At 31.4% G+C, this 14,044-nt stretch overlaps 1 protein-coding gene across 1 annotated transcript; it reads left to right on the top strand.

Annotated features, from left to right (window-relative positions):
- Positions 1 to 1,865: 1,865 nt before the first annotated feature.
- Positions 1,866 to 12,620, top strand: LOC140062090 (chromodomain-helicase-DNA-binding protein 1-like). The gene is made up of 19 exons (XM_072108137.1): positions 1,866 to 1,932; positions 2,141 to 2,237; positions 2,569 to 2,686; positions 5,271 to 5,384; positions 5,535 to 5,691; positions 5,908 to 6,066; positions 6,690 to 6,788; positions 7,054 to 7,224; positions 7,671 to 7,899; positions 8,125 to 8,278; positions 8,449 to 8,635; positions 8,810 to 8,896; positions 9,483 to 9,705; positions 9,824 to 9,996; positions 10,433 to 10,531; positions 10,809 to 10,879; positions 11,566 to 11,680; positions 11,958 to 12,059; positions 12,383 to 12,620. Exons 2-19 carry the CDS (start codon positions 2,209 to 2,211, stop codon positions 12,457 to 12,459), a joined length of 2,364 nt encoding a protein of 787 aa, XP_071964238.1. The 5' UTR covers positions 1,866 to 1,932; positions 2,141 to 2,208; the 3' UTR covers positions 12,460 to 12,620.
- Positions 12,621 to 14,044: the final 1,424 nt, after the last annotated feature.

The raw sequence follows: 14,044 nt of genomic DNA, 5'->3' as shown, positions 1-14,044 counted from the left end.
TAAAGCAAGATGCTTCAGACTACTGAATATCAATACATGTTTATATGACACCTAGATTCCTATCATTTAATTGTACAATTGTGGGTCACATGATAAAATGTAAGTGGCCTATAAGAGTAAATTAATATTCCTTAGTAATTTTTTTGACTGAAAAATGTACAAGATTTATTGATGGATTAATGAATAATCCATGATTTATTATATTGTTATAAATTGTGATAGTATTCTTGTTGTTTAGTGCTCAGATTAACTGTATTTATCAAATTCAAATAATATCAATTTCTAATAATATCAATTTCTTTTTTTTTTCCTTCTTGTTTGTTCCTACTGTAGTGATGTCTTTCTTGAGTTTTAAATTTGTACTAAAATTGTCTTATTTCAATTTGTAAAGCATGTATATTTGTTCAATTTTGCTTCTTTTTGTTGGCCTATATCTCACAGATTTCCTTGCTTTTACCACTTAAAAATGAATTGTTAGTATTTCAGCAGGCTATTTAGAATTTGTTTGCCTGTAAATTCAGTATATTTAAATGAATAAATAATGCTATTCTGACTTTACTGATTTTATAGTTTTTTTTCATACAGTAAAAAAAAAATTTCCTTAGCATGATCGAGTGGTATCTGATTGTATCTTATAAGTTCCTGTCACATTACCTATCGACATCATGGTCTTACAATTAGAGTTATTTACTTAACTTTCCTAAAGTACATACTTAAAATAGAACAATTATGAAAACCCATTATTAATTTAAAATGTTAATTTAGAAAAAAAACTATAATTAAATAGGTACAGTACAATTTGTTTTAAATGTTGTACCAATGCTGATATTTATACGAATTATTAGATTGATAGGCATAATTGTAATTGAATAAGTTTATGTAAAAAGTGAACATTGATGTTTTTTAATGGCATTAATAATATAGATTTATAAAATACTTTTACAGTCTAGAGATGAATTTCAATAAAATAGAAGAGGAAGATGCGAGATAATTGTTATTATTATTATATATTTGTTTGTTTTTCAAAAAGTACAGCAGAGGGATTTTCCCTAATTACGTCATAAACTAGTTACGTAATGCATGCTGCTCAGTTGTAAACATCTGTGAACAAAATATTCGATCTTAAAAATTCTATAAAAGTTAATATTATTTTAGAAACTCCACATTACTGAAGTAGAGTCTAAACCGTTTAAATGGTTATGGATCACCTAATAAATTAGGTAAAGAAACAGACTATCTAATAATAAAAGGCCTAGCCTACGTTTGATGTCTCCCTCTATTTCCATACCATGAATTGTGCTGGCGGTGGACATACAAGTTTGGACGTGTGTGATTCCCCACTGAAGCCAGTACACTAGTAGGCCTAGGCCTAGAACGATGATTCCTAAACGAATAAAATAAGTCAACTCCTTTATAAACTTGACAATGAAGATGTCTGTAAACAAAAGCAAAATAATTTGTTTCAATTGTTAATGATTGAACCATTCTTGAAAGGTAGGCGCTTATGTTTATATGTTATTGTTATAATAAGTTATATGGATGGTTTATTAATAAATGAAGTGGCCTAGTTTTAGGCCTATACTCGACCTCTAAGTAGCTGGCCTTTTTTTATTTTAGGCTAGCCTAGCCTACAGGCTGCATTGTGGTTTGAAGGGCAGGTCAAGATTAACTATTGATTGTGGTGTCAAACTATGCTGATATCAATATCAATCTTAATAATCGACAAAGATGTTACACTAATCGGCTTTAAATCACAGACGTTTGTCACTTTGTATTTATTAATTGATTGTTATTATTTCGACATTTTATCTTTATTAGGGATAACACTTAAGACCTTATCAGGTGGAAGGAGTAAAATGGATGGTTGCACGCTGCTTGAAAAACCACGGATGTATCCTGGGAGATGAAATGGGTCTGGGAAAGACCTGTGAAGTACGTGACCATCATTTCTTCTTTCCCATTCATATCATAACAATTATACTAGATATATCATCGTCAATTTGTTATCGTTCATTTATTTATCGTTTCAAAACCTACAGTCAGTAATTTTGCATTGCATTTTATACATCATCATCAATCATTTTTTATCATTGGTGACATAAGATTTTGATCATAAAACTATTTTTTTACTTTTTTGCAGACAATTGCAGTTCTGGCAATGGTTAACAAAAAGGAACGCTTTTAATTGTGGTATGCCCTCTATCGGTCATGGATAATTGGAAAAATGAATTTGAAAAGTAAGATAATGACGCAGGCTATTGTGTGCTTCGCTTAAATGGGTTTTAGATTTGACATTAGACCATAGATCCAGTTTCAGATTTATTTGGTCCTTGCGGAAATTCATGACAGGCACAATCGCTCACATAACAAGTTACAATAACATACAAAATATATAAGTAAAATAAATATAAACAAGACAATAGATCCAAATTTTCACAATAAAAATAATAATAAAATGTATTATACAGTATACCTTTAAAATAACTTATTTATTGTGTAAAAAGTATAACGTAATGTATATTTATGATAACTTAATAACGAAATATGACTTATATGGTTTTATTACAGGTTTTCCCCTTGCTTAAAGATTGTTCGGTACATTGGTGATAAGGAGATAAGAGCTGACATTCAAACAAGAATTAAAAATGGATCACAAGGATATCATGTGATACTAACAACTTATGAGGTATCTGTAATAAATAAGTCTTACATTGAATATTACTAATAGTAGTACAGGTCATGTACATGTCATGTGATAGTAACAACTTAGGAGGTATCTGTAATAAATAAGTCTTACATTGAATATTACTAATAGTAGTACAGGTAATGTACAGGTCATGTGATAGTAACAACTTATGAGGTATCTGTAATAAATAAGTCTTACATTGAATATTACTAATAGTAGTACAGGTCATGTACATGTCATGTGATAGTAACAACTTATGAGGTATCTGTAATAAATAAGTCTTACATTGAATATTACTAATAGTAGTACAGGTCATGTACAGGTCATGTGATAGTAACAACTTATGAGGTATCTGTAATAAATAAGTCTTACATTGAATATTACTAATAGTAGTACAGGTCATGTACAGGTCATGTGATAGTAACAACTTATGAGGTACCTGTAATAAATAAGTCTTACATTGAATATTACTAATAGTAGTACAGGTCATGTACATGTCATGTGATAGTAACAACTTATGAGGTATCTGTAATAAATAAGTCTTATATTGAATATTACTAATAGTAGTACAGGTCATGTACATGTCATGTGATAGTAACAACTTATGAGGTATCTGTAATAAATAAGTCTTACATTGAATATTACTAATAGTAGTACAGGTAATGTACATGTCATGTGATAGTAACAACTTATGAGGTATCTGTAATAAATAAGTCTTACATTGAATATTACTAATAGTAGTACAGGTCATGTACAGGTCATGTGATAGTAACAACTTATGAGGTATCTGTAATAAATAAGTCTTACATTGAATATTACTAATAGTAGTACAGGTCATGTACATGTCATGTGATAGTAACAACTTATGAGGTATCTGTAATAAATAAGTCTTACATTGAATATTACTAATAGTAGTACAGGTAATGTACATGTCATGTGATAGTAACAACTTATGAGGTATCTGTAATAAATAAGTCTTACATTGAATATTACTAATAGTAGTACAGGTAATGTACATGTCATGTGATAGTAACAACTTATGCGGTATCTGTAATAAATAAGTCTTACATTGAATATTACTAATAGTAGTACAGGTCATGTACATGTCATGTGATAGTAACAACTTATGAGGTATCTGTAATAAATAAGTCTTACATTGAATATTACTAATAGTAGTACAGGTAATGTACAGGTCATGTGATAGTAACAACTTATGCGGTATCTGTAATAAATAAGTCTTACATTGAATATTACTAATAGTAGTACAGGTAATGTACATGTCATGTGATAGTAACAACTTATGAGGTACCTGTAATAAATAAGTCTTACATTGAATATTACTAATAGTAGTACAGGTAATGTACATGTCATGTGATAGTAACAACTTATGAGGTACCTGTAATAAATAAGTCTTACATTGAATATTACTAATAGTAGTACAGGTCATGTACAGGTCATGTGATAGTAACAACTTATGAGGTATCTGTAATAAATAAGTCTTACATTGAATATTACTAATAGTAGTACAGGTCATGTACATGTCATGTGATAGTAACAACTTATGAGGTATCTGTAATAAATAAGTCTTACATTGAATATTACTAATAGTAGTACAGGTAATGTACATGTCATGTGATAGTAACAACTTATGAGGTATCTGTAATAAATAAGTCTTACATTGAATATTACTAATAGTAGTACAGGTAATGTACATGTCATGTGATAGTAACAACTTATGAGGTACCTGTAATAAATAAGTCTTACATTGAATATTACTAATAGTAGTACAGGTCATGTACATGTCATGTGATAGTAACAACTTATGAGGTATCTGTAATAAATAAGTCTTACATTGAATATTACTAATAGTAGTACAGGTAATGTACATGTCATGTGATAGTAACAACTTATGAGGTATCTGTAATAAATAAGTCTTACATTGAATATTACTAATAGTAGTACAGGTCATGTACAGGTCATGTGATAGTAACAACTTATGAGGTATCTGTAATAAATAAGTCTTACATTGAATATTACTAATAGTAGTACAGGTAATGTACATGTCATGTGATACTAACAACTTATGAGGTATCTGTAATAAATAAGTCTTACATTGAATATTACTAATAGTAGTACAGGTAATGTACAGGTCATGTGATAGTAACAACTTATGAGGTATCTGTAATGAATAAGTCTTACATTGAATATTACTAATAGTAGTACAGGTCATGTACATGTCATGTGATACTAACAACTTATGAGGTATCTGTAATAAATAAGTCTTACATTGAATATTACTAATAGTAGTACAGGTAATGTACAGGTCATGTGATACTAACAACTTATGAGGTATCTGTAATAAATAAGTCTTACATTGAATATTACTAATAGTAGTACAGGTCATGTACATGTCACAGTTCAGGTTAAATTTGCAAAATATAGATACAACAAAATTGAATGTGAATATGAATATACAACATCACTGTTTGCACCTGCAACATAGAGTCAACTCCAGCACGATTGCTAGAAGAAGGAAGCAATATTTATTACTGTGTATATTAATACTCCAGCAATATATTTTCAGATGGTGCTTAAAGATGTTGCATTTCTCGAGAGCATACTATGGGAAGCCTTGGTAGTTGACGAGGCTCATCGACTTAAAAACTCAAACTCTATGCTTCATCAAGCACTCAGTAATGTAAGTCAATATCATTTAACTAAAGGTGTTTTTATGTTCAAAAAAAGTATTATAATTAGATTACTGTATTTGCCTACATGATCCTGTTCAAGCTCACAGTCTTTATTTGATATGTTTATAACTACAAATATGCCCTCTTGTTTGTTCTAGTTTGATGTGACACAACGTCTTCTGCTCACAGGAACACCAGTACAGAATAATTTAAAGGAACTGTATAACCTGTTAGCATTCATTGCACCCAAGATATTCAAACAGAAATACTCGCAAGATTTCATAGATTATTTTGAAAATATAGATGACGATTCAGGTAGTTCTAAATTGGATTTAAAAACAAAAACAATTGAGTTAATTCTTGTCTATAAATATACTCTGCTTAATTTGTTCTACAGCCTTTTATAACAAAGAAATTGAAAAATTAGGCATATTAACAAATTCTTGACATTTCTAAATGATTGTATTAAAAATCTAAAACTATAGAAATTCAACCTTCCAAATAATGAATTATTATATTATACACATACAGTGAAAAACCAGTTGCACAACTTGCTGTCACCTTTTCTACTCAGAAGAACTAAATCAGAAGTTTTGAGTGATCTGCCAAAGAAGACTGAAGTTGTTCTATTTCATGGAATAACAGCCCTACAGAAAAAGTACTACAAAGCTGTGCTTCTTAAAGACTATGGTCAGTTGAATTCTGTGCATCCATCTTGTGACATTTATAAAGCAAGTTTTCAATCGGATTTATATCACCTTTTTTTTAATTTCATACTTATATCCAACAGTGAGTAAACTCGCCAATTACAGGATGGATAAACTATTTAATAATTTATCATGCTTATAAACTAAGTCTCATTTGAGGCTTAGGGAGTGGAGTTGATAAGAGTGGTGAGTTACAACCTTGGCACTAGGTCAATACAGTTCAATGATTCGATCGGAGTAAGACGCTTACACAACGAGCTCCTGAAACGCACTACTTAGCATATTAATTTTCTCTAGGCCAATCACGACAAGCCATGTCACGATCTACACGAGCAAATACCAAGCCTGCTGAATTCGAAAGCGAAGACCAGCTATCGTTTGAATCGTTTGTTAAAAAAAACTTGAATCGATTTTAAAAGGCCAAGAATCTAATAAAGCTGAGCTTTACGAAGCAATATCGTTTAATTTTGCTAATTCAAGCTGTAGCTTCACTTTAATGACATTTCTCATGTACTGTACACCTCTGGTTCAACAGTTTTTAATGTTATTACGTACAACTTGTAATTAAGAGTACTAGATAATAGTTTCTGTATGTTCTTTTTCCAGCTGCATTTAATCAAGACTGTATTGGACCATCTAAGACACAACTTATGAACATTATGATTCAACTCAGGAAATGTGTCAGTCACCCATATTTATTTGATGGTAATTTTATTTAGGAATTTCATTGCTTTGATATTTGTATTGTATGTACTTTTGCACATGATTTGTGAGAATAATACACTTTAAAATTTATGTTAAGTTCCACCTGGGCATTGTTTACTAATCCTAATTTTCAACTTAATATTTTTTAATGTCAATAGTTCAATTAATACAGTAGTTCAATTTATTAATACAGTACCTCCTTTAGAGATTATCAAATCTTACCATAAAAAGTTGAAGTAAGGAAAGGTAAACTTTCTCTATGCAGGTGTGGAACCAGAGCCATTTGAACTTGGGGAACACCTGGTTGAAGCAAGTGGTAAATTGCACCTGTTAGATCAACTACTTCTGTTGCTATATCAACAAGGTCATAAGGTCCTTCTTTTCTCTCAGATGACTAGGATGTTGGACATAGTACAGGATTACCTAGGATTCAGAGGTCAGTTTTAGGAACACAAACACCAAAGAGTACCGAGGGTATTCATTTATTCAGGTCAAACACACATAAATACATAATTTACACCACAAATCCACAATACAGTATACAAATTGTATCCATCTGTTACATTACTAATATAGTTGTATATCGAAAGGCAACTTGTTTAAAAAATTGACAATGCCGTGTGTATCAGTGGCTGGACATCAGTGGAGATACATATAATATATAACATTTAAAAAAGCTATCAAAACTACTGCAGGGCCTCAGCCACTAATAAGGTTTGTAAAGTTTCAACCTGACCACTTTTTTACAGAGGCCTTTGACAACCAAGTGACTTAAACAGATATTGTTTCCTTTTCTTGTACCACTTTCTTGAGGCTACATCACTGTACTGTAAAACAGACCTGTATTGTTAACATTCTATGTTTCTTTATTGTGCTCACTAGGCTACTCATATGAAAGACTTGATGGATCAGTGAGAGGTGAAGAACGATTCTTAGCAATTAAGAATTTTAATCGAGATGACAAGACATTTGTATTCTTACTAAGTACTAAAGCTGGAGGTCAAGGGTTAAACTTGGTTAGTGCAGACACCGTGATATTCTTGGATACAGATTTTAACCCACAGAATGATCTACAAGCTTCTGCACGTGCTCATAGAATTGGACAATCTCGGTAAGTTATCTTATTTTTTCTTTATACATCATAGAAATTATAATAGGATTTGTTAGGCGTACATATCCACCAAAGTGCTCAAGGCGCTTGTGGAAAACCAAAGCAGATAGGTTTTCAATGCACTCTTGAAAACGTTAGTTGTAATCTGTTTCTAATAGCTTTATTCTAAATTCTAAACTTTTGTTTTTATTGTTAATCAAAACTTGTTTATTTTGTTTTTTTAAGGCCAGTAAAGATTATTCGTTTAATTGGAAAAGATTCAGTTGAGGAAGTGATTTTACGAAGGGCAGATGCTAAGCTTAAGCTAACCAATTCGGTGATAGAGGGCGGTCAATTCTCCTTAGGCACCAAGAATGGTACATCAGAAACTCCACAACAGGTGTGTTAGTTATGACTAATTATATAAAAATTATTTTTTTAGGACCAAAATCTATTTCCTGGTGGTTGTAGTTCTGAGCCCATTGAATTTTCATGTAAAATTCATTTCTTTTGTTTTATTTTTTTTTTTGTGAGAATTTATAACAAATGTAGAACATGGGTTTTTTTTAGCTGTCTGAAATGCTTAAGTTTGGACTTGATAAACTCCTTGAAGAAGAACAGACAAACGGAATTGATCTTGAGAGAATACTAGGACCAAGTGTAGATGGAGAATGGAAGATGAATAACGAGGATTTAGACGCTGCCAAAGATGATGCTGAGTTGATAAGTGACTCATGTGAGGATTTCCAAACGCAAGGTATTGGAATTAATTTATTATTTAATGTAGAATTGAGAAAAATAAATTACAACTTGACTTCAATTCAGTAGTACAGCCTCAAGCAATCGTAGTAGGACAGACTGAATAAAGTTACTATTGGCCTCTTAAGTTTTATATTAATAATTTGTTGTTTGATATACATTTTAATATTAGATTGTCACATGTACATGTTTGAAGGTAAAGATTACTCGAAAGAAACCAGCTCTGCTGCCCTCAATGCTTTTGATGAAATGTTGGCAGGTAATCATTTTTAATGTTTGTGAATGGTGATTGTCATATAAAATATAAGGGTTGAAGCATACTTGAAAAATGTGCAAATATTTTTGTACTTGTATATCAAAACAATTCTATCTTCAACAGATGGGTGGACACAGTCTCTCTTAATAATCCATGGCTGTGTACCTAAAGGATTAACAAAAACACAAATTTGTTAATTAAACTATTCAAAATTGCGAGTCATATGGCCAAGCGGTTAAGGCAGGGGCGCCGTTTACCGTATCTAAAGAGCCAACAACAACATCGGCAAGGGTTCGAGGCCGACTCGCTCCTAGTTCTGGTGGTGGAACAAGTCTTCTCGGATAAGGACTATAAACCGTAGGTCCAGTGTACACAGTTATAACCTGTGTGTACTTTAAAGAACCCAGTTCATTATTCGAAAAAGAGTAGGGGGTTACCCCGGTGAACTGGTTCACACAATAGCCCCTGTATCAGGAGGATTACCACCTATCTGATAGGACAGTGATTAATTCACTATTGGTAATCCTTGGCCACATTGCCTAAAGACATAAAATAAATAAAATAAAATAAATGTTACTTTACTACGTAGCCAAGATAATAGAAAATGAACAGAGCACATCAGGTGAAAGGTCACGGAGAAGTACGAACACATCATCATTGTCATTAAAAGACTTACCACATAGAAAGAGGAAGATTCTTACAGATGAGGAACAGGAAGAATTAAAGAAGAAACGACAAGATGCTGCCACCAAACGTGCTAGACTGAAGCAGGAAGCTGAAATGAAACGAACAGAAGAAAGAAGACGAAAACTGTAAGCGCTAACCAATGATAACTTATATTTTATTTATCTGTAAACTTTGACCTTTTAAAAAACTTTGTAACATTGGTGACAGAAAAGATTATAATTATATTTGAATTTTTTTATTCAGTGAGAAAATGTGGAAAGAGAATGATTATGAATCTCTGAATGTACCATCTGAAGATGAAGAGGATGAAGATGAATTAGATGACCAAGATGACACACCTCTTGGTTATGTTGGTGGTGACGTTACACATCCAGTAAATACCAATGGCAAGGACGCCCTCATTGTTCATTGTGTTGGTGAGTTTTTGAAGAGTGTAAATTGTGCATTTTTCATTGAAATGTAATGTTCCTTTCTAAATACTGGATTTCAGTACTTAAGATACACTACTAAATCGTCTATATTTGCTTAAAGGTTATGCGAAGAAATGGAGGATAAAAAAGAATTTAGTTCATATTAAAATTAACATTTCTTTTTTATTTTATCAGATTTCAGTACTTTCAATTCTTGTTTGTAGTAATGAATTAATTGATATAGTATTGATACATTTGTAAATCATCAGAACCACAACCATGTGCAAGGAAATGTAGGATAAAACAAAAAAAGAAATAAATGAGAAATTAAAACATAGAGAAAGAGATAGACATTAATCATTACTTCCTCATCAATTCAATTTTTGCAAACAAAATTAAGTGTTCATATTAAAAGTAAAATCTCTTTTTTCTTTTTGTATAGATGACAGCGGTAGTTGGGGTTCAGGTGGTTTATTCTCTGCCATTGATGCACGCAGTCCAACGCCAGCTGATAGGTATGAACTAGCTGGTGAGATGAAAGGTGTGTAATGCTGTTCACCTGAATAATATATAGATAAAGATAAATAATGACAGTCAAACATACCCTTAATTAATGTCTGTGGTCATTAATTACACTTTGGCATAGCTTGCTGTATTTTATTTTATATTGATTAAATTGATATTAAATCAATAATATTTAGAGTTTATGAATCTTATATACATAACCTATTGTGAAACTACTGTAAATTTGATTGAAAGTGTTGTTATTATCATTGATATAATTAAGGATAGATTCTTGTCTTTGTTTTATTCTTTAGATTTAAACCTTGGCGATGCACACCTTATGAAATTAGATGATATAAAATCACAGAAAGATACTAAAGATTGGGTAGGTTTACTAGTTCCATGGATGACTTATCACTATGACTACAGACCACTTAATGGATGACCTATTACTATGACTACAGACCACTTAATGGATGACCTATTACTATGACTACAGACCACTTAATGGATGACCTATTACTATGACTACAGACCACTTAATGGATGACCTATTACTATGACTACAGACCACTTAATGGATGACCTATCCCTATGACTACAGACCACTTAATGGATGACCTATTACTATGACTACAGACCACTTAATGGATGACCTATTACTATGACTACAGACCACTTAATGGATGACCTATCACTATGACTACAGACCACTTAATGGATGACCTATTACTATGACTACAGACCACTTAATGGATGACCTATTACTATGACTACAGACCACTTAATGGATGACCTATCCCTATGACTACAGACCACTTAATGGATGACCTATTACTATGACTACAGACCACTTAATGGATGACCTATCCCTATGACTACAGACCACTTAATGGATGACCTATTACTATGACTACAGACCACTTTACTTGGACACCTAAAACTCAATAACTCTCCAACACAGTGCTTCGACATGTCACATGAATGTTGATTCGATTAAAATTGTGATTTAATTTAAAGAAATAAACATAATATAACATTAAATAAACAAATATATAAATTATTTTGCAGCTGATATTAGTAGTGGCTCAGCATAGGGATAAGTATAACAACCTATCAGGTATTAAGTTATCTGCATTAGAGACAGCTCTTCAAAAAATCTATGTTATTGCCAAAAAAAAGAAAGGTAAACATCTCTTGCTTTTATTATTATTATCCATTATACTTCATCAATAATAATTATAATCAACATTTTTATAAGGCAATAAAAATATATTATATTGTTCTAAAATACCACGACGATGATTAAAAAATTTCATAGATTTTATCTTGACAATGTTACTCTTTACTTGTTGTTCTTACAATATGGCCTCTCTAGGAGAATTGTCTAAAAAATAAGATATCTGTGTTTATACTTCTTTGACGAAATATATGAAATAAAATTAAATGAATCAATTTTGTAGCAAGTGTTTACCTGCCAAGGATAGGCTATGCAACAGCAGGTTTTAATTGGTATGGAACAGAACGACTGCTAAGGAAACAGCTAAAGGAATACCTGTTTTTATGTATCCTTTATGGTAGCAATGGGATTTTAGAAGATGAATGTTAGTAACATTAGAGAATGCTCAAGGGTTCTGTAATGTTTAGAAAACCCTTGGTAATACTTACCCTGTCACTTTCATCATCTACACTATTATTACCCTAACACAATATTATAACAAATAATATCCTGCTCACTTAATAAACAGTGCTGGTGCAGGTGGTTGGTTAATTCTTGATTTGTATTAAATGTAAAAAGTTTCATCTCCAATTCCAACAAATAAATAAGTTTAAAATGGTGATATTCACTGTACATTTTTCTGTTCAGTATTCTTCACTAATTAATCAGATATTATTACCCAAGAAAAAGCAGGAAAAATCAAGTCAAACAGACTTTCGGCCAATCAGACGTCAAACAGACTGTAGTGACCCAATCAGACGTTGACAAACCATCAACTTCAAGCTTAGCAATGAATCCAACGAATCATGAACAGACGTTTAGCTTGCCTAGTTTTTTACGAGGTGTTTGTGTTTATTTCTCAGGTGTTGACAGCGATCAACAAAAGAAGTTGACACGTTACATCATTGCATATCCTTTTGTATTTAAACATAAACAAGACACTGATTATTATTATTGTTCTAAAATTAATAGTCAGTGTAATTATTAATAATTCATTATTTTTATTTTTTTAACTGCTACTTACATATGATGGTGATGTTGTAAAAGATCTTAAACCATCAGTCACACACATCATACAAGGCAACAATTCTCAAATGGTAAGTCTACCTCATTTACAAAACCTACACTTTTCTATAAAATGATCAATATGATTTTTTGTAGTTTTGTTTCATGTGTTTGACTCATTTGTTGATTTGGTTGATTGAGTTTTGGATGTTTTAGTTGACTCGATTTTGGTTTTAGTGACCGACAAATAATGTTTTAAACTGATTATCAGGAGACATACCTACTGTAATGTACTATCCTAGTGTGTCGTTGGTGAGTAGGTCTGAACCAGATGTTGTAGTTCAGGCTATAACTAAGCCAGAACACAAATACTTGGAGAAATTGTGATAAACTCCCATCATGCCTGATTGTCCAAAGTAAATTCACAATGTAACAATTCATTTTTTCATTTTAGATTAAACTTGATTCATCTGCCAAAGTTGTTGATGACAAATGGATGTGGAAGTGTATACAGAAACAGAAGCTTCTCAAGGAATAGATTTACACTTCTTATTATGAAATAGATTACAATGGATTCCATGGTAGTGTCTGGCTATCTATTTATTACATGTAAATAGATTACAATGGATTCCATGGTAGTGTCTGGCTATTTATTTATTGGAGTTGAATAGGCTATATGGTATGATTTACCAGAAAATAAACCAGACAAGCATGTGTGTGTGTGCTAACTATAATAGGTCATGTTAACATAAACTGGTAAAGCAACTTACACAATAAACCCATCTCAACAGAACAGAAAGATTTTTATGGGGACCGAATCTAAGCAAAAAAACAACATTACTTAAACAAAAAAAAAGCTTATAGAACCACATACAGTATGATATAAAATGTTCAGTGAGTAAGTGCAATATTGGTGAATTATAGTACTCTTAAATATTTGTGTAAAGTAATAGGAACAGACATTCTGGAGTCAAAGATTACCTGATTTTTTTATTACCATAAATAAAGAAATTTGTTTTAAATTGTAGTCTGTTGTTACTGTATACCTTACACATTTTTATTCACACAATCATAAATTGGAACTAAAAAATTATCACTGTGATTACTCTAAAGGCTTTTGTAAGTTGGTAAGACTACTTGTATTATGTACTAGTTTACATTGAAAACACAAAACAACTGCAGCATTAATAATAATATAATACAATCTTATAGACTTTCCAGAATTAAATTACAATGTGCTAATATTGCTATTGTGTTCCTTTGGTATGGGACAGTATTCCTTTATTAGGTCAATGTTCTGCATATACAGAAAATAAAATGTATTTG

This window comes from Antedon mediterranea, chromosome 11, assembly GCF_964355755.1.
Source record: "Antedon mediterranea chromosome 11, ecAntMedi1.1, whole genome shotgun sequence".
Lineage (NCBI taxonomy): Eukaryota > Metazoa > Echinodermata > Crinoidea > Comatulida > Antedonidae > Antedon > Antedon mediterranea.
Note: the sequence above shows the minus strand (reverse complement) of the source record. Positions and strands in the feature narration are given on the sequence as shown.